Genomic DNA, 21,348 nt, shown 5'->3' on the forward strand with positions numbered 1-21,348 from the left:
CTGAACGATAGAACAGCTATTTCCATGTTAAAATGTTATTGGATGCATTTTCTTCATTGTTTTTGATGGTAGGCTACTCTGTTAGGACTACATTATGATCAAATAGCCCCAGAAGCCTACTTGACTACTGTTAAAACTAACTTAAAGCAGGTACAGCCTCAGTGTTCACAGTAAACGTGCATCGGAAGTTGCACAGAATTTTCACAACATTCATGTTTGCGCTCAGCAGACCTGAAATTTGCCCAGTGATGGAAATAATTAGAAGAGGCATTGCTGACGACTTGTACAAGGCAGTATTCAACACCCATCATAGCTGTCCATAGAGCACAGGGATGGGCAACTTTGATGGGGGTGGGGGCATATTTTTATGTTCAAAACATTTTTTTAAATAAGTGTTTTAACAATTAACGTCAATTATCTAAAAACACGTAAACTCTGATTTATTTCATATTTTCACATATGTTGTAGCTTAAATCCTAATTTCCATCATCTGAGGTTGATGTGTTGTGCCCACCATCGGTTGAGACACAACATGCTCTTGAATACAGGGTGGGTGTCATTTCAGTCAAACAAAGAAAATGTACAGAATGGACCTATCACTAAAAACCACTGCAATTTAGTTGGTACAGGTACACTATTGAAATTTATTTGAAATTTTAACTTCTAATTACTACTACAAATATGGCCCAAGGTCCACCCACTGCTGAATGTCAACTTAAAAGTGGTCATGACTATTATATTATCTATATTTCTATGATTTCAATGGGTTTCCTATGGAAGATTGAAAGCATAATTTAAAAGAGATATTCCCATTCAAGTCAACATTCTCTGATGTACATTTATTAGACAAAAAATTACACCCACCCTATATTCAAAAGCACGTTGTGTCTCTAAAGTAGGGTCTAAGCTAGAACATATACACAAATCTTTCTATCTATATATAGTACCAGTCAAAGGTTTGGACAAGCCTACACTTAAGGGTTTTTCTTAATTTTTTTACTATTTTCTACATTGTAGAATAATAGTGAAGACATCAAAACTATGAAATAACACATATGAAATCATGTCGTGACCAAAACAGTGTTATCAAATCAAAATATATTTTATATTTGAGATTCTTCAAATAGCCACCCTTTGCCTTGATGACAGCTTTGCACACTCTCTCAACCTGCTTAATGAGGGGGTCACCTGGAATGCATTTCAATTAACAGGTATGCCTTGTTAATTTGTGGAATTAGAACAGCTCAAATAAGCAAAAAGAAACAACAGTCCATCATTACTTTCAGACATGAAGGTCAGTCAATACGGAGAATTTCAAGAACTTTGAAAGTTTCTTCAGGTGCAGCCGCAAAAACCATCAAGCACTATGATGAAACTGGCTCTCATGAGGACCGCCACAGGAAAGGAAGACCCAGAGTTACCGCTGCTGCAGAGGACAAATTCATTAGAGTTACCATCTATAGAAATTGCAGCCCAAATAAATGCTTCAAAGCTCAAGTAACAGACACATCTGAACATAAACTGTTCAGAGGAGACTGTGTGAATCAGGCCTTCATGGTCAAATTGCTGCAAAGAAACCACTACTAAAGGACACCAATAAGAACAGATTCTTCCTTGGGCCAAGAGACACGATCAATGGAGATTAGACTTGTGGAAATTTGTCCTTTGGTCTGGAGTCAAAATGTGACATTTTTGGCTCCAACCTCCGTGTCTTTGTGAGATGCGGTGTGGGTGAACGGATGATCTCCACATGTGTATTTCCCACCGTAAAGTATGGAGGAGGAGGTGTTATGGCGTGGGGATGCTTTGCTGGTGACACGGTCTGTGATTTATTTAGAATTCAAGGCAAACTTAACCAGCATGGCTACCACAGCAATACTCCATCCCATCAGGGTTGGGCTTAGTGAGACTATCATTTGTTTCTCAACAGGACAATGAACCAACACACATCTAGGCTGTGTAAGGGCTATTTTACCAAGAAGGAGAGTAATGGAGTGCTGCGTCAGATGACCTGGCCCCCACAATCCCGACCTCAAGCAAATTGAAATGGTTTGGAATGAGTCGGACCACAGAGTGAAGGAAAAGCAGCAAACAAGTGCTCAGCATATGTGGGAACTCCTTCAAGACTGTTGGAACACTGCTGAGGGGACTTGCTTCCATTCAGCCACAAAGGCATTAGTGAGGTCAGGCACTGATGTTGGGCGATTAGGCCTGGCTCGCAGTCAGCGTCACAATTCATCCCAAAAGTGTATGTTGGGGTTGAGGTCAGGGCTCTGTGCAGGCCAGTCAAGTTATTCCAGACCGATCTCAACAAACCATTTCTGTATGGACCTTGCTTTGTGCACGGGTGCATTGTCATGCTGATAAAGGAAAGGGTCTTCCCCAAACTGTTGACAAAGTTGGAAGCACAGAATAGTCTAGAATGTCATTGTATGCTTCAGCTTTAAGATTTCCCTTCACTGCAACTAAAGATCATGAACCATGAAAAAACCGCCCCAGGCCATTATTCCACCTCCACCAGACTTTACAGTGGGCACTATGCATTGGAGCAGGTAGCGTTCTCCTGGCATCCGCCAAACCCAGATTTGTCCATCAGACTGCCAGATGGTGAAGCGTGATTCATTACGACTGGACTGCCGACGTGATCGCACGATTTGGTCTCAACCGGCTATTCTGTTACGATGTCACCGAAGAACCATCTGCTAGCCCCAGCCCGCTAGCTTTCTGAACGCTGTGTCCCCTGCTCACCTAACGTAATAGTGACTACCGAACGGCACCGACTCACCTATTGCTGCTCTTTTGACCCAATGATCACTCGGCTACACAGCTGATGCCCCCTGGACGGTTTCAATAACACGGTACCTCATTTTGTTTACATGTCTGCCCCAGCCTCAAACTCAAGTCCTGTATGTACATAACTGACCAGCTTTGCCCATTCATCACCATTTACCCATTGTTGTCTTAGCTCTCCTGATCAACACCTGTGATTGCTTATTGCCTCTCTCTAATGTCAATATGCCTTGTCTACTGCTGTCTTGGCTAGTTATTATTGTTTAATTTCACCGTAGAGCCCTCAGTCCTGCTCAACATGCATTAAATATCTCTTTTGTCCCATCCCACACACATGCGGAGACCTCACCTGGCTTAACTGGTGCCTCAAGAGACTAAACCTCTCTTATCTTCACTCAACGCATAGGTTTACCTCCACTGTACACACATACATTGTGCCCTGAATCTATTCTACCACGCCCAGAAATCTGCTCCTTTTACTCTCTGTTCCCAACGCAGTTGACAACCAGTTCTTATAGCCTTTAGCTGGACTCTTATCCTACTCCTCTGTTCATCTGGTGATGTAGAGGTTAACCCAGGCCCTGTAGCCCCCAGATCCACTCCTATTCCCTAGGCGCTATCATTTGTTGACTTCTGTAACTGTAAAAGCACTGGTTTCATGCATGTTAACAGAAGCCTCCTCCCTACGTTTGTTTTATTCACTGCTTTAGAACACTCCGCCAACCCTGATGTCCTAGCCGTGTCTGAATCCTGGCTTAGGAAGGCCACAAAAAAATCTGAAATTTCCATCCCCAACTACAACATTTTCTGTCAAGATAGAACTGCCAAAGAGGGTGGAGTTGCAATCTACTGCATGCTACCCAGGTCTGTGCCCAAACAGTGAGCTTCTACTTTTAAAAATCCACCTTTCCAGAAATAAGTCCCTCATTGTTGGCACTTGTTATAGACCCCCCTCAGCCCCCAGCTGTGCCCTGGACACCATATGTTAATTAATTGCCCCCCATTTATCTTCAGAGTTCGTACTGTTTGGCGATCTAAACTGGGATATGCTTAACACCCCGGTTGTCATACAATCAAAGTTAGATGCCCTCAATCTCTCACACAAATGATCAAGGAACCTGCCAGGTACAATCCTAAATCCGTAAACACGGGTACCCTCATAGATATCATCGTGACCATCCTGCCCTCTAAATACACCTCTGCAGTCTTCAACCAGGATCTCAGCGATCACTGCCTTATTGCCTGCATCTGTAATGGGTCTGCGGTCAGACGACCACCCCTCATCACTGTCAAACGCTCCCTAAAACACTTCAGCGAGCAGGCCTTTCTAATCGACCTAGCCCGGGTATCCTGGAAGGATATTGACCTAATTTCGTCAGTAGAGGATGCCTGGTTATTCTTTAAAAAGTGTTTTCCTCACCATCTTAAATAAGCATGCGCCATTCAAAAAAATCTAGAACTAAGAATAGACAAAGCCCTTGGTTCACTCCAGACCTGACTGCCCTTGACCAGCACAAAAACATCCTGTGGTGTACTGCATTAGCACCGAATAGCCCCCGCGATATGCAACTTTTCAGGGAAGTTGAGAACCAATATACACAGTCAGTTAGGAAAGCAAAGGCTAGCTTTTTCACAGAAGTTTGCATCATATAGCACAAACTCCAAAAAGTTCTGGGACACTAAAATCCATGGAGAATAAGAGCACCTCCTCCCAGCTGCCCACTGCACTGAGGCTAGGAAACACCAATAAATCTATGATAATCGAGAATTTCAATAAGCATTTCTCTACGGCTGGCCATGCCTTCCACCTGGCTACCCCTACACCGGTCAACAGCTCTGCACCGCTGCACAGCTGATGTTCTGAAAGAGCTGCAAAATCTGGACCCCAACAAATCAGCTGGGCTAGACAATCTGGACCTTTCTTTCTAAAATTATCCGCTGCAATTGTTGCAACCCTTATTACTAACCTGTTCAACCTCTCTTTCGTATCGTCTGAAATCCCTAAAGATTTGAAAGCTTCAGTGGTCATCCCCCTCTAGAAAGGCAGGGTAGGATAGATATGTCTATTTTATGAATTTATTTGCAAATTATTGTGGAAAATAAGTATTTGGTCAATAACAAAAGTTTCTCAATACTTTGTTATATACCCTTTGTTGGCCATGACAGAGGGTCAAATGTTTTCTGTAAGTCTTCACAAGGTTTTCCACACACGGTTGCTGGTATTTTGGCCCATTCCTCCATGCAGATCTCCTCTAGAGCAATGATGTTTTGGGGCTGTTGCTGGGCAACATGGACTTTCAACTCCCTCCAAAGAGTTTCTATGGGGGTGAGATCTGGAGACTGGCTAGGCCACTCCAGGACCTTGAAATGCTTCTTACGAAGCCATTCCTTCAATGCCCGGGTGGTGTGTTTGGGATCATTGTCATGCTGAAAGACCCAACCACGTTTCATCTTCAATGCCCTTGCTGATGGAAGGAGGTTTTCACTCAAAATCTCACGATACATGGCCCCATTCATTCATTCCTTTACACGGATCAGTCGTCCTGGTCCCTTTGCAGAAAAACAGCCCCAAAGCATGGTGTTTCCACCCCCATGCTTCACAGTAGGTATGGTGTTCTTTGGATGCAACTCAGCATTCTTTGTCCTCCAAACACGACGAGTTGAATTTTTACCAAAAAGTTATATTTTGGTTTCATCTGACCATATGACATTCTCCCAATCTTCTTCTGGATCATCCAAATGTTCTCTAGCAAACTTCAGATGGGCCTGGACATGTACTGGCTCAAGCAAGGGGACACATCTGGCACTACAGGATTTGAGTCCCTGGCGGCGTAGTGTGTTACTGATGGTAGGCTTTGTTGCTTTGGTCCCAGCTCTCTGCAGGTCATTCACTAGGTCCCCCAGTGTGGTTCTGGGATTTTTGCTCACCGTTCTTGTGATCATTTTGACCCCACGGAGTAAGATCTTGCGTGGAGCCCCAGATCGAGGGAGATTATCAGTGGTCTTGTATGTCTTCCATTTCCTAATAATTGCTCCCACAGTTGATTTCTTCAAACCAAGCTGCTTACATATTGCAGATTCAGTCTTCCCAGCCTGGTGCTGGGAAATTGGTCTACAATTTTGTTTCTGTTGTCCTTTGACAGCTCTTTGGTCTTGGCCATAGTGGAGTTTGGAGTGTGACTGTTTGAGGTTGTGGACAGGTGTCTTTTATATTGATAACAAGTTCAAACAGGTGCCATTAATACAGGTAACGAGTGGAGGACAGAGGAGCCTCTTAAAGAAGAAGTTACAGGTCTGTGAGAGCCAGACATCTTGCTTGTTCGTAGGTGACCAAATACTTATTTTCCACCATATTTTTTAGTGGGAGAACTTGCACAATTGTTGGCAGACTAAAAACTTTTTTTGCCCAACTGTACTACCCACCCCTGCGACCTGTATGCTCTCGTTGGCTGGCCCTCGCGTCATATTCGTCGCCAAACCCACTGGCTCCAGGTCATCTATAAGTCTTTGCTAGGTAAAACCCAGCCTTATCTCAGCTCACTGGTCAACATAGTAACACCCACACGTAGCATGCGCTCCAGCAGGTATACTTCAATGGTCATCCCCAAAGCCAACTCCTCATTTGGCCGCCTTTGCTTCCAGTTCTCTGCTGCCAATGACTGGAACGAATTGCAAAAAAATAAAAAAAAATCACTGAAGCTGGAGACATATCTACTAGCTATCAGAGCAGCTTACCGATCATTGCACCCGTACACACCCCATCTGTTAAGAGCCCATACAACTATCCCATCCCCGTATTGTTACTTATCCTCATGCTCCTTTGCACCCCAGTATCTCTACTTGCACATCATCTTCTGCACATCTATCACTCCCGTGTTAATGCTAAATTGTAATTATTTCACTACTATGGCCGATTTATTGCCTTACCTCCATAATCTTACTACATTTGCACACACTGTATGTACAGTTGAAGTCGGAAGTTTACATACACTTAGATTGCAGTCATAAAAACTTGTTTTTCAACCACTCCACAAATCTCTTGTTAACAAACTATAGTTTTGGCAAGTTGGTTAGGACATCTGCTTTGCGCATGACACAAGTAATATTTCCAACAATTGTTTACAGACAGATTATTTCACTGTATCACAATTCCAGTGGGTCAGAAGTTTGAACAGCTTGGAAAATTCCAGAAAATGATGTCATAGGTTTAGAAGCTTCTGTTAGGCTAATTGACATAATTTGAGTCAATTGGAGGTGTACCTGTGGATTTATTTCAAGGCCTACCTTCAAACTCAGTGCCTCTTTGCTTGACATCATTGGAACATCAAAATAAAATCAGCCAAGATCTCTGAAAAAAATTGGAGACCTCCACAAGTCTGGTTCATCCTTGGAACAATTTCCAAACGCCTGAAGGTACCACGTTCATCTGTACAAACAATAGTATGCAAGTATAAACACCATGGGACCACACAGCCGTCATACCACTCAGGAAGGAGACGTGTTCTGTCTCCTATAAATGAACGTACTTTGGTGCGAAAAGTGCAAATCAATCCCAGAACAACAGCAAAGGACCTTGTGAATATGCTGGAGGAAACGGGTACAAAAGTATCTATATCCACAGTAAAACGAGTCCTATAATCGACATAACCTGAAAGGTCGCTCAGCAAGGAAGCAGCCACTGTTCCAAAACTGCTATAAGAAAAGCCAGACTACGGTTTTCAACTGCACATGGGAACAAAGATCGTACTTTTTGTAGACATGTCCTCTGGTCTGATGAAACAAAAATAGAACTGTTTGGCCATAATGACCATCGTTATGTCTGGAGGAAAAAGGGGAGGCTTGCAAGCCAAAGAACACCACCCCAACTGTGAAGCACATGGGGTGGCACTTCACGAAATAGATGGCATCATGAGGTGGGAAAAGTATATCGATTTATTGAAGCAACATCTCAAGACATCAGTCAGGAAGTTAAAGCTTGGTCGCAAATGGGCCTTCCAAATGGACAATGACTTAATGACAACAAAGTCAAGGTATTGGAGTGGCCATCACAAAGCCCTGACCTCAATCCTATAGAAAATTTGTGGGCAGAAGTGAAATAGCGTGTACGAGCAAGGAGGCCTACAAACCTGACTCAGTTACACCAGCTCTGTCAGGAGGAATGGGCCAAAAGTCACCCAACTTATTGTGGGAAGCTTGTGGAAGGCTACCCAATACATTTGACCCAAGTTAAACAATTTAAAGGCAATGCTACCAAATACTAATTGAGTGCATGTAAATTTCGGACCCACTGGAAAGGTGATGAAAGAAATAAAAGTTGAAATATATCATTCCTTCTACTATGACATTTCACATTCCTAAAATAAAGTGGTGATCTAACAGACCCAAGACAGGGAATTTTTACTCTGATTAAAATGTCAGGAATTGTGAAAAACTGAGTTTAAATGTATTTGGCTGTGTAAACTTGTAAACTTCCGACTTCAACTGTATATTTTCTATTGTGTTATTGACTGTATGTTTGTTTATCCCAAGTGTAACTGTGTTGTTTGTGTTGCACTGCTTTGCTTTATCTTGGCCAGGTCGCAGTTGTAAATGATAACTTGTTCTCAACTGGCCTACCTGGTTAAATAAAGATGAAATAAAATAAACTCCAGGGAACATGTTTCCACTGCTCCAGAGTCCAATGACAGGGAGCTTTACACCACTCCAGCCAACGCTTGGCATTGTGCATGGTGATCTTAGGCTTGCGTGCGCTGCTCGGCCATGGAAACCTATTTCATGAAGCTCCGGACGAACAGTTCTTGTGCTGACGTTGCTTCCAGGGACAGTTTGGAACTTGGTAGTGAGTGTGGCAACCGAGGACGCGCTACAGCACTCGGCGGTCGCATTCTGTAAGCTTGTGTGGCCAAACACTTTGCGGCTGAGCTGTTGTTGCTCCTAGAAGTTTCCTCTTCACAATAACAGCACTTACAGTTGACCGGGACAGCTCTAGCAGGGCAGACATTTGATTAACTGACTTGTTGGAAAGGTGGCATCCTATCCCATTATTTTTATTTCTACTTTGCACATTCTTCCACTGCAAATCTACCATTCCAGTGTTTTACTTGCTATATTGTATTTACTTTGCCACCATGGCCTTTTTTTTTGCCACAGTCACTAAGCTCTTCAGTACAGGCCATTCTACTACCAATGTTAAGCTATGGAGATTGCATGGGTGTGTGCTTGATTTAATACACTTGTCAGCAAAGGGTGTGGCTGAAATAGCAGAATCCACTAATTTGAAGGGGTGTCCACATACTTTTGTATATACACAAAAAATCAATTTATGCGCTTGCTTTTTGATCTTAGACGTTAAAGGTTAAAAAAATATTTTTATTTAAAAAAAATTTATACAAAATTAAATAATTTGACAATCCTGTTTGTAGAAGAAATAGTTTCACTATTTTTAATAATATCATGATATTTATTTAGGTATCCAGGTAGTTGGGGCGGCAGGTAGCCTCGTGGTTAGAGCGTTGGGCCAGCAACCGAAATCCGAGCTAACAAAAACATGTGTCGGTCATTGTAAATAAGAATTTGTTCTGACTTGACAAGTTATATAAAGGTTACACTTTTTTTAACTGTCTTAAATAGTAGAAAACACGTTTTTCTAATTTCAAATGGAGTCTCCCAGCCGAAACAGTTCGGAAGAGTTCGTGCAAATATTATGACAACTTTAGTGAAGTTTTGGACATCCGGCTGTTCGGACACACCTTTTTTTTCTTGAGGTCGCTGGAGTTGACGCCCCTTCGTCGGTGATTGGTCAACAGTAGAGATTCTTCAATCAAATCTGTTGTCATTCAACGAGAGAACTCCTTTTCTTGCAAAATATTTTAAATTAAAATAATGCACCAAACATCTTAGATGTAAAATTGCGCGACTAATAAACATGAAAGCTTTCTAGAGTTCTTAGATTAATTCGGACTATTTTGAGGTAGTGTATACTGGCTACAGCACTATTGCCGCTTTTGTCAATACTTTTTCCTAACAAAAAGCAATTTTGGGAGTTTGCGAGCACACTCCTTCGGTTCGCCTAGCGGACTTCGGATAGCCGCCCGCCGAACTGAAGTAAGCAGACGCCTTTACTCACGAGACTCAAGAGCGAGGGTGCGCTGCTTGTTTCAGTAGAAGGGTGCGGGCGAGGGAGGCGCAGCGACCGGTGTATGTGACAGTCCGTGTGGAAAGGAGCGAGAGAGCGATAGACAAACTTGGTATGATAAATAACATATGGCTGCAACATCTGGTCGTGCCTGTCTTGACTGCATCAATTTGTTGTAAAGAAGCTAGCTAAAGTACATTGTCTGTTTTGCTGCGCTCCCTGTATGTCTACAACTCCATTCATATGAAACAACAGCCTATAGTACCTGTTCGTCGATCATTGTAGCATACTCCTAATTTAGCCAATTTAATTCCGTAATTTTCATTATATTTTGCGTTGACTAGAAATGGAGCCTGGGACAGTTGAGCAGCTTTGATTGACGGACAATAACAACAAGCTACATGTGTGAAACGTGTATAGGCTAGTAGTGCGTCTTTTTGTATGGGTAGCTCATAACTTGTTTTATAAAAATGTAGAATGTAATGGTCTATCCTTGCAGTCTATGTAGCAATGTTACATAGATAATTTACTATAATTTTTCTCGGAAATTAATACTCTCCCAAGTAATCGAATACTACCATCCGTTCGGGTTATTTGAATAACCATGCCCATCCCTAGTTTAAACTTTTAAAATGATTTATTTTCCAGTGATTAAGACATGTCTTATGGTCTGATGGGGTTTGCAAAATAGGTTAACTTTGAGCACCTTTATCTCTTGAATGTTTTATCATTCAGGTCCACTTTCTGAGCTACAATGGGCACATATGTATGGAAGGTTGTATGGTTATTAAAAATAAAATAAAGTGTCGTCAAAGTGATTTGATTCAAATGGATTTACTGTTAGACATATCCTTGGATATTTGGGAATTGATACTGGTAAAGTAAATGGTATACACAGAAAGCAATAAACTACTGGTAATAGACGTTTTTCAGCTGCATGACTGACTGTTTATGGTCACATGGCCCGAAAAGTCAACAGGCTGTGCTGTGTCTTCATCTCTCTACAATATAGGAGACCAGAGCTGTTCTGTTTTGTGTGACACCCTCCCATCAGTCAAACCAACAGGCTCTTCCTTTTACTTCCGATACCCTCCCTCTGCATTAACCCTCCCTCTGCATTAACAGTAAATTCAAACACAGTTCCTTATTTAACGTCGCCCTCAGTCAAGCCAACAGGTTGTTCCTTTATTTGCATCTCTCTCAATCTCTCCTGTGTGATAGAACAAACAAGCAGTTGCTCCATGTGTCTCCCTCCCCCTGCAAAAGAACAAACAGGCAATTCCTTTATTTAAATCTCCCTCCCTGGTTGATAGAGCAAACTGGCGGTTCAACGTCTCCCTCGCTCTGAGATAGAGATCAAATCAAATTGTCACATGCGCCGAATACAAGGTGTAGACCTTAACGTGAAATGCTTACTTACAAGCCCTTAACAAACAGTGCAGTTCAAGAAGAGTTAAGAAAATATTTACAAAATAAAGTAAAAAAATAAAATGTAACAACGAGGCTATATACAAGGGGTACCGAGTCAGTGTGCCGGGGTACAGGTTAGAGGTAATTTGTCCATGTAGGTAGGGGTGAAGTGACTATGCATAGATAATAAAACAGTGAGTAGCAGCAGTGTACAAAACAAATGGAGGGGGGAGGTCAATGTAATAGTCCGGTGGCCATTTGATTAGTTGTTCAGCAGTCTTATGGCTTGGGGGTAGAAGCTGTTAAGGAGCCTTTTGATCCTAGACTTGGCACTCCGGTACTGCTTGCCGTGCTGTAGCAGAGAGAACAGTCCATGACTAGGGTGACTGGAGTCTGACAATTTTATGGGCTTTCCTCTGACACCACCTATTATATTGATCCTGGATTGCAGGAAGCTTGGCCCCAGTGATGTACTGGGCCGTACGCACCACTCTCTGAAGCGCCTTACGGTCAGATGCCCTGCAGTTGCCATACCAGGCGGTAATGCAACCGGTCAGGATGCTCTCGATGATGCAGCTGTAGAACTTTTGGAGGATCTGGGAACCCATGCCAAATCTTTCCGTCTCCCGAGGGGGAAAAGGTTTTGTTGTGCCCTCTATTCAACTGTCTTGGTGTGTTAGAAACATGATAGATCGTTGATGATGTGGACACCAAGGAACGTGAAACTCTCGACCCGCTCCCCTACAGCCCTGTTTCCTGTAGTCCACGATCAGATCCTTTGTCTTGCTCACATTGAGGGAGAGGTGGTTGTCCTGGCACCACACTGCCAGTTCTCTGACCGCCTTATAGGCTGGTCTCATCATTGTCGGGGATCAGGCCTACCACTGTTGTTGTCAGCAAACTTAATGATGGTGTTGGAGTCATGTTTGGCCACGCAGTTGTGGGTGAACAGGGAGTACAGGAGGGGCCCCAGTGTTGAGGATCAGCACGGCAGACGAGTTGTTGCCTACCCTAACCACCTGGGGGCAGCCCATAAGGAAGTCCAGGATCCAGTTCCAGAGGGAAGTATTTAGTCCCAGGGTCCTTAGCTTAGTGATGAGCTTTGAGGGCACTATGGTGTTGAATGCTGAGCTGTAGTCAATGAACAGCATTCTCACATAGGTGTTCCTTTTGTCCAGGTGGGAAAGTGCAGTGTGGAATGCAATAGAGATTGCGTCATCTGTGGATCTGTTGAGGCAGTATGCGAATTGGAGTGGGTCTAGAGTATCCGGGAGGATGCCGTTGTTTGACATGCCGTAGCCATATTGTGAAATCAGGAGTGATTTGCATTACACCATCCCTATATCAAATATAGATTTTTTTGTCTAAGAACAAAATACATTTTACAGTGCCTTCAGAGAGTATTCATACTCCTCGGCTTATTCCACATTTTATGTTACAGCTCGAATTCAAAATGGATTAAATAGATGTTCTCCCTCACCTGTCTAAGTGCACACAATACCCCACAATGAAAGTGAAAATATGCGTTTAGACATTTTAGCAAATTTATTGAAAATACCTCATTTACAGGTATTCAAAGCCCTTTGGCAGCGATTACAGCTGTGAGTCTTTCTGGGTAAGTCCCTAAGAGCTTTGCACACTGGGATTGTACAAGATTTTCCCATTATTCTTTTCAAAATTCTTCAAGCTCTGTCAAATTATTTGGTGATCATTGCTAGACAACCATTTCCAAGTCTTGCCAGAGATTTTAACGCAGATTTAAGACAAAACTAACTCCAGTGTAGGTTTGGCCTTGTGTTTTAGGTTATTATCCTGCTAAAAGGTGAATTCATCTACCAGTGTCTGGTGGAAGTCAGACAGAACCAGGTTTTCCTCTAGGATTTTGCCTGTGCTTAGCTCCATTCAGCTTTTTTTTTTTATCCTGAAATATTCCACAGTCCTTAATGATTACAAGCATACCCATAACATGATGCAGCCACCACTATCCTTGACAAATTGGAGAGTGGTACTCAGTAATGTGTTGTATTGGATTTACCCCAAACATAACACTTTGTATTTAAGACAAAAAGTACAATTACTTTGTCACATTTTTTGCAGTATTACTTTAGTGCCTTGTTGCAAACGGGATGAATGTTTTGGAATATTTGTATTCTGTACAAGCTTTTCACCCTGTCAATTAAGTTTGTATTGTGGAGTAACTACAATGTTGTTGATCAGTTTTCTATCTCGTAAATCCCTGAGCCGTTTCCTTCCGCTCTGGCAACGGCGTTAGGAAGGATGCCTATATCTTTGTAGTGACTGCGTGTATCGATACACCATCCAAAGTGTAATTAATACACATTGCTCAAAGGGAAATTCAATGTCTTTAAAAAAAAATGTTTTACCCATCAACCAAATGTGCCCTTCTTTGCGAGGCATTGTAAAACATCCCTGGTCTTTGTGGTTGAAATGTACTGCTCGACTGAGGGACCTTGTAGGTAATTGTGTGGGGTGAATGAAGTAGTCATTCAAAAATCATGTTAACTATTATTGCATACAGTGTGTCCATGACATTTACGTGACATTTTTACTCCTGAACTTATTTAGGCTTGCCATAACAAAGGAGTTGAATACTTACTCAAGACATTAACTTTAATTTGTAAAAATTTAAATATAATTTGACTTTGACATTGTGTGGTATTGTGTTTAGGCCAGTGGCCCAAAAAATCTCAGTTTAAAACAATTTAAATTCAGGCTGTAACAACAAAATGTGGGAAAAGTTGGGGTATGAATACTTAAGGCACTGTCCAATACCATTTTTAATTTAACTTATTGTGCGTGTATCTGGACACAGGTGCATGCACAAATGCACCACATATGCATGCATGCACACAAATAGCAAAGCAAGACAAAAAACTAAAGTCACTTGAGGAGTGGAACCTTGCATCTCTGAGAAATTCAAATGAAAAAGTCTATATTACAGGAGCAAACAGATAGGGTTAATTGAATCCCCTAGAGCACAAGACATTGAAAAGCCATCTTTCAACCAATTTTGCTCACTGGGAACTACCATAAATTGTCAAAGATGCAATATCCTGTACAAGAGCTTGCTGTGGTAACTTGCATCAATCTATCTTCATCCCTCATGTTGTTTTATTCACTTTTGCTTTATGGTCTTTCTTCATCTAATTTAGTCTCTTTTTATTCAGCTTTTCTTCCTTGAGGAGAAGTGGAGTACAGCTCTTCTCACCAACACAGCTATGTTGCCATGGAAACAAGGAGGTGAAATGGAGACATGTTTTTGTTGTTTCCAGGGAGAACCAGGTGGAAAGCATCTCTGTATTCAGGTGCACTGGCAAACTGATCATATGAACGATGAAGACAATCAATGTTGATCTTGCTCATGATATAGTCTAACAATCAAAGCAGGTTTCAGTGGTCACTGTTCATGATCAATTCTTTAGCTCTTGTAATGAACACAATGAATTTACCAACACTGTGCTCACCTTATTCAATTATACCCCATGTGTCTTTATAGGATGTTACAATCAACCAAATTTGAGGATGAATGTATTTTGGCAGCAAAAACATTGTACCACACCAAAAAAAGATGGTAAAAAGCATTCATTGTAAATTAATCTGAGAATGTATAGAAGGTACACAAATACTGCCAGGCGCTTCTACATACCGATGCAAATAAAATATGAAAACAGCTATTCACAAAAATGCAGCATTAAATCTCTCCTTCCATTGTATAGGCATTATGGGTATTGCTAGCCAAGTACTCTCCACCATTTTCTCATTTGCACATGTTATGAACATCAGAGACCAGTAGATGGCAGTTGCCTCTGGACAGCTTGTATGAAGGATATCCAATTAATGAGACTTCAATGGCAGCCTGAAACTATGAGTGATTAGAGAAACAGAGAACACAGTGGTTTGAAAGGTACATTAGGCTACTTTGTAACACAGCATCAGTTTGCAAAAGGTGAGGTATGGAGGATTATTAATCAGGCATGACCTAGTGGACCTGAGGTTAATCAGTTCAAGCCATGACGCATTGGGGGATTCTGACTGGTGTATGTGGACAACTCCATATAGTGACTGTGACCTGCACAATATGTCTTGATCTAATACGAGACAGGCTGCAGTGGACCTGCATGTGATAGCAACCATTACCCCGTTTTCTTCAAACAAAAACACACATTTGACAAGCTGTGGTTTTTCTTTTTGCCAATACCTTGATAAACTTTATACTGGTTTTTGTAATGTTATACTAGCCGAGTACTTTAAGCAATCACATCTGGTCCGGCAGGCATGAAGGCTTCCAGTGTGAAAGATGGTAAAAAATAAAAGTGAAATGGATTATGGGATACAGGGCAAATAGGGTGTAAGCGTTTCATCATACAATGCTGGAACATACTATTATGTAACTCACAGAAATATTTGTCTCTTGGCTTAGATTCAATAATGAAAAATAAACAATACAATTGTGCCAACATGCCTTCCCAAATATCATGCAAATGGCCACTTTTCTATGTGTCAAAATGAATGATGCAGTAAATCGGCTTTATGTGCAGCAAGTTGTAACAAAACAGGTTATTATTACTGTAACTGCATAATAAGGAACCAACCAGTAGGTTGTAAATTACCAACCAGGCTGCTGTCTGATAAACAAGCTCTAGTGTAAGTGTGAAGGACTTTGAATACCTGAGCCGACAAGGTGAAAAAATCTGTCTGTGCAGGCACTTAAACCTAATTTGCTCCAGAGGTACTGTACTACTATGGCTGACCCTGTAAAACAACACATTTCACTGCACCCATTCGTGTGACAAAATATATATTTTTAAATGTACTGGGATTTCACTCTATGAACATGGCAAAACAAACAAAATACATTAAAAGGTATTACTTTGGGAAATGCACTGTGAGAGCTGAGACAATCACGCTGTGAGAGCTGAGACAATCACGCTGTGAGAGCTGAGACAATCACGCTGTGAGAGCTGAGACAATCACGCTGTGAGAGCTGAGACAATCACGCTGTGAGAGCTGAGACAATCACGCTGTGAGAGCTGAGACAATCACGCTGTGAGAGCTGAGACAATCACGCTGTGAGAGCTGAGACAATCACGCTGTGAGAGCTGAGACAATCACACTGACACTGACAAAATAGAGCCCAGCCAGGACCTCACCACAGCAGAGGTTCCAAAGGTTCTCAATATGATGAACCATGTAAGGGAGGGGAATAATCTAGTTCTGATGCCACATGACCAGCTCACTGCCCTTCCTTTCACCACTCTGTTACTCCCTCCTGAACTGCCAAGGATCCCATGTACTGTATACCGTGTCTGAGTACTGGGCTACACAAATGTTTATACTTGATAGCACCTGTTCCACTGTTACTGTACAGATTGGGTTACAAAAGGTGGCAAACTTATGGTAGTTTAGTACCACTTCAGTTAGAAAATCTATAACATTTGTTGTAACATCTGTATTTGATTTAAAGGGATTTCTGATTAACAACACCCATTGGTCAAATGCACACGAGCTAAACCACTGCTCATCATAGTTATGGCATACAGCGGGCTACTGTACACTTTTATAATAAGGCCTAAAACGTATTTACTGGGTCGGTGACAAATAGGCCTAAGTCTATATGTCTAAAATTATGATAAAAATCACATTTATTTCATTAATGCACACGTTCTCTTTATTTCTCCCTCTACTGAATGTTCTGGAAAAGGGGACAGTCAAATGTAGGTTAATAATAAGAAACCATATGTCAGGGTACTACAGCTTAATTCCAGACAATAATTCAAATATTCTCTTAATGGGTGATTATCCCAACAAAAGGAGGATGATCCTGTATTTGAATGTGAACACGTGTCTGCCAAGAGGTTCTCTGAGGCTTCTGTGTGTGTCACAACTGCGTATTATAAATGTCTTCACTTCATTTTACGCTACAATAATAGCTATAATGGAGTATGATGTGAAAAATAGTTTGGTTTTTCAGTCTGACTTTCAATGTTTAGATTGTATTTTTTATTTATTTAACCAGGAAGGGCTCATTGAGATTTGAAATCTCTTTTTCAAGAGCGTCCTGACCAAGATAGGCTGCACCAAGTCAATACACAATTACAGACATGAACAACTACAGGTAATCTAGTAAAAAAACAGAATAAATAAACTGTAAAAAAACAGTTAGCAGGATAAAGTCCTGTGAACGAAGAGAGTACCCACCACATTTCTGAACAACAAAAACGGCCAAATAAAAAGGTAGTAAACCCAAATTGGCTTTGTAAATAAAAGTATACCAGTGACTGAGCCTACGATTGACAAGAGAAGGCCAGCCAACCCTTGTATGTAAAGTGTCGATAGAAAGTTGCCTCATCTTGTGTTTTCAGTTGCTTGCTGATAGTAAGGTATCTCTGTCTAATCTGAGCTCTTTGGGGAGTAGTATGGCCTAACCCTGCTCAACCTCATGTTCTTAGTTTCTGTCTGTTCGTGTTCGCTTCAAGACATAATAGGACCCTTGAGATATCAGAACTGCAAGCTAATCTGTAGGCCTTTGTGAAGGAGGCGTGACAGGAAGTTCTTGTAATGGGTTGGTGTTACGCAAATATGATGCAGGTTCTCAATAGTGACTGGCCTATGCTTAAGAAGAGGAATGATTCACATTTCTCATATCAGGCCCTCATCTATTTATACAGTAGCCTACCTCATTTGTTGAAACTGAAGCATCCACATGGCTTGGAGTTTTGTCCTAATGTAAATTATGACAGGAAAGGAGTAAGTCTGATAGGAGAAAATGCACCTGAACTTGTGTGGCATGGCTCAAGTTTCAGTCACAGTTTGGTGACCCAATACACAAAGGAAACATAATTCAAGTTGTTTTTAGTACAGAACAACAACAGTTCTGCACTCGATAATTTGCGATTGAACTAGTTATAGACCTGACTTGTCTGACATATAGTCAAACTGTGGAATTACAATGTATGGGGGAGAAATAATTTCCTTATGGCTTTAATGTGCAATTTATTAAGAACAGTACCTTGTTATGAATACTATATTGACACATCAAACAATACATGTAACAGCTCACTTCTAAAGACAGACAGACATTACAGATTTAAAAGTAAGACACTGACTGTGGCCCAAAGAGACCATTAGCCACAGACAACTACACTTCCATTAGTGACACACCGCCAGACACTAAGCACCTGTTGGACACCTATTAGTGACCCTGTTGCTGAGAGGGACTGTTATTGATAATGGGGTGAGGTGGTTAGTCAGCACCTTACTCTTCACATCTGATAGAATGAGCTGTGAAGGAAGACATAACTTTTTTGTAAAGTTATGTAGTCTACCATATTTTAGGGATATATATATATTCTCATCAACAACTAGGTCAAGCCACAAAATACTGTCTAATTTGTCATGATGTGTGACAAAGACGTCTTGTCTGGGAGTGTTTGACACTTGTAACTGTACTGTGCTTTTCATTGAAGCACTGCGGCATTAGTGTGATTATCCACAAGTTAAGATGAGCTATAAGAATAGATTTGACAGTATGTCTTCGTAAATTGTAATGCAGTCTACCAAGACAAAACATTTGTGAACAGCCCCATGGGTGACTTGCCAATTGTACTGCAATTAAATTATACCTTGTGCATAAGTGTAATACATTCAAAACACACCATGTTCATATTCTTATTTAAGTAACTTATTAAATACATAATTAAATATCCCCACCATTGTTTACTATATGAAGTCTATTCATAATAAAATCTGAAAAATATCAAATGTGGCATTATTAGCTTACTGCATGCAGCATGGGTGAAATTGTTCAAATGGGTAAAAATGTAAAAGAAAAAAACCAATGTCCTCTTAGAAGACCTGTTGATAAAACAATGCCCTAAGCCTTATGACAACTGTCCCACTGCTACCAGTAAACAACAGTAACAATAATAATAATAATAGCCTAACAGTGATCATGATCATATTTTTTTCAACCATTTTAGATGCATTTAACCAGGAAGTCTCTTAATAAGGTGTGAACCTTTTTAAGAGACCAGACACTTATAGGAAGAGTAATATTAATACTATTTGTTTGGTTTAAAAACTCATATTTCGTATGGCATTCCTGTTGAAAACAGTTTTAATCTATGAGCTATGGCTTCATACAAGGTTTACACAGCAGATCAGAGTCCAATGAGTACAGTAATTTTTACATCACAGTTAGGATCAATTCAGGAAGTGCATTGAAATTAAATATGATAAATGCCTATTGTTTTCTTCTTGAATTCACTTAATTAAAAACTGAATTGATCCCTGCCCTGGCCTGGGCCAACAGTATTTAATGTGATACAAATCCATAGGAGGCAGCTGTTGGGAGATTAACATTAGGCCCAATTCAGCTTTCATAGACTACAGAAAATGTCATCCAATACATTTGTGAGCATGCCATCACTCACTGCCCACAAAACAATGCTTTAATACAGAAATAACACGTCAGTCCGTGCCTATGTATCCAACGTGAGGACAACAGTAGGCCTAGGCCGCCGAGGACTGATAAACCATATCAACAGCCATACATGTTTGATGAACCAATAGTCCTAGAGATTATCAAATGTTATAATGATATGAAAATCGTAGCCAACTAAAATAAAAGCGTAGAAAATAGGAGTCCACTGCACAGTCGTCAGAGGATGTGTGTAGGTGTAGCGACAACAGTGTCACCGAAGAGGGAAATAAAGCAACAATGTTGCGATCTAATTATCAGCTGAGCAAATGGAACTTGGAAGGTAACAAAGGAAACTGATAGGCTACATTTTCTGCTGTTAATCACAGAAAATGCGTCAATCGTCGTGTTTAAACGGATTATTACAAGTGATAACAAAGCCCACATTTAAAAAAGACAGCATTTGGGGGGGGGGGGGGGGGGGGGGGGGGTGTAAACATTGTACGTGCACACAATGTTGCAACAACAGTAGCAACTCACCGTCGCAGACGCCAGGCTGCAGTCTGTCAAGGTGAGGTGGTGCGGTTCCCATCTTCGTAAGAATTTTGAGGTTAGAATTTTGCTGAGGAAGGTCCGAGGGTGTTTGACCACACACACCTGGATGTCCCCCTCCTGTAGTAGTTTATATCGCATCCCGCTGCTGCAATGGAGAAGGGTTCTCTTGCACGGCCCGGCGCCTAACTTAATATTATTCCCCTCCGGTGGCGTCGGCGCAGACATCTCCCCCAGCAAAGGCTTGCTCTCCTCAGATTGATAGAATTGTTTATTATGTAGCTCGTTACCCCCGCCGCTGCTGTTAAAATCCATATTCAACTAGTCGCAAAAAGATCCTATAGGTAACAATGTAGGCCTATCTAATATTAGTTTAAATATATATATTTCAAAAGAAAAGCCAATTGGATTGGATTGTAAACCTTGGGAGCAAAGCTACCGCGATACGACCTCAATTGTTAAAAGAGTGTTGTGGGCGAAAAACAGACACGGCGGAGCCACTGATAGAAAAGCCATGAAAGAGTCTTTGATGGGGGTATTTCAGAACGGAAAAGTAAAAGAGCAGTTATTGGATAGGCAAATAATCCTATATCCACACCATTCCCACTGTAATGTCTATCCTGTCCGCGTTTAGCACCCCCAACGAGCTACTCAATATGTTCGGGCCATGTCCATTCTGCCAACTCCAGTCCAGATAACATCTTCCACAGATTGAACTCATACAAGTCACGTAGCTTTGATAGAAAACACCCAAATCCAAAGGCGACGTGTTTCTTGGTCTTTAAACGGTCATTGGCATGGTTCCTTTTTACTGTCTTTTTCTTCTATCTTCGTGAAAGAACCCAAGCACTTCGATAGAGCCACTTGGATTGGTCCCTTCTCGTTCATGTGATACCAAAGTGACGTCAATGGGGAGGCAAGCGGATGCGCTGTGCGTCTTTTAGCTCCACTGTCTGCTGCCTACTATGTGATAGGAGGGTGTACAGTTTCCTCAACACAAAAATGGAGGGCGCACGACCTA

At 41.4% G+C, this 21,348-nt stretch overlaps 1 protein-coding gene across 1 annotated transcript in view; it reads right to left on the reverse strand.

Annotated features, from left to right (window-relative positions):
- The window catches only part of cmip (c-Maf inducing protein), a 42,034-nt gene extending 20,740 nt beyond the window's left edge, over positions 1–21,294 (reverse strand). Inside the window, exon 1 of the mRNA XM_036974229.2 lies at positions 20,316–21,294. Coding sequence (XP_036830124.1) covers positions 20,316–20,642 — 327 coding nt within the window. The 5' untranslated portion in view covers positions 20,643–21,294. The remainder of the gene's footprint in view (positions 1–20,315) is intronic.
- Between the last annotated feature and the right edge of the window lie 54 nt (positions 21,295–21,348).

Source organism: Oncorhynchus mykiss, chromosome 1, assembly GCF_057628025.1.
Source record: "Oncorhynchus mykiss isolate SJ-2025 chromosome 1, ASM5762802v1, whole genome shotgun sequence".
Classification (NCBI taxonomy): Eukaryota; Metazoa; Chordata; class Actinopteri; order Salmoniformes; family Salmonidae; genus Oncorhynchus; species Oncorhynchus mykiss.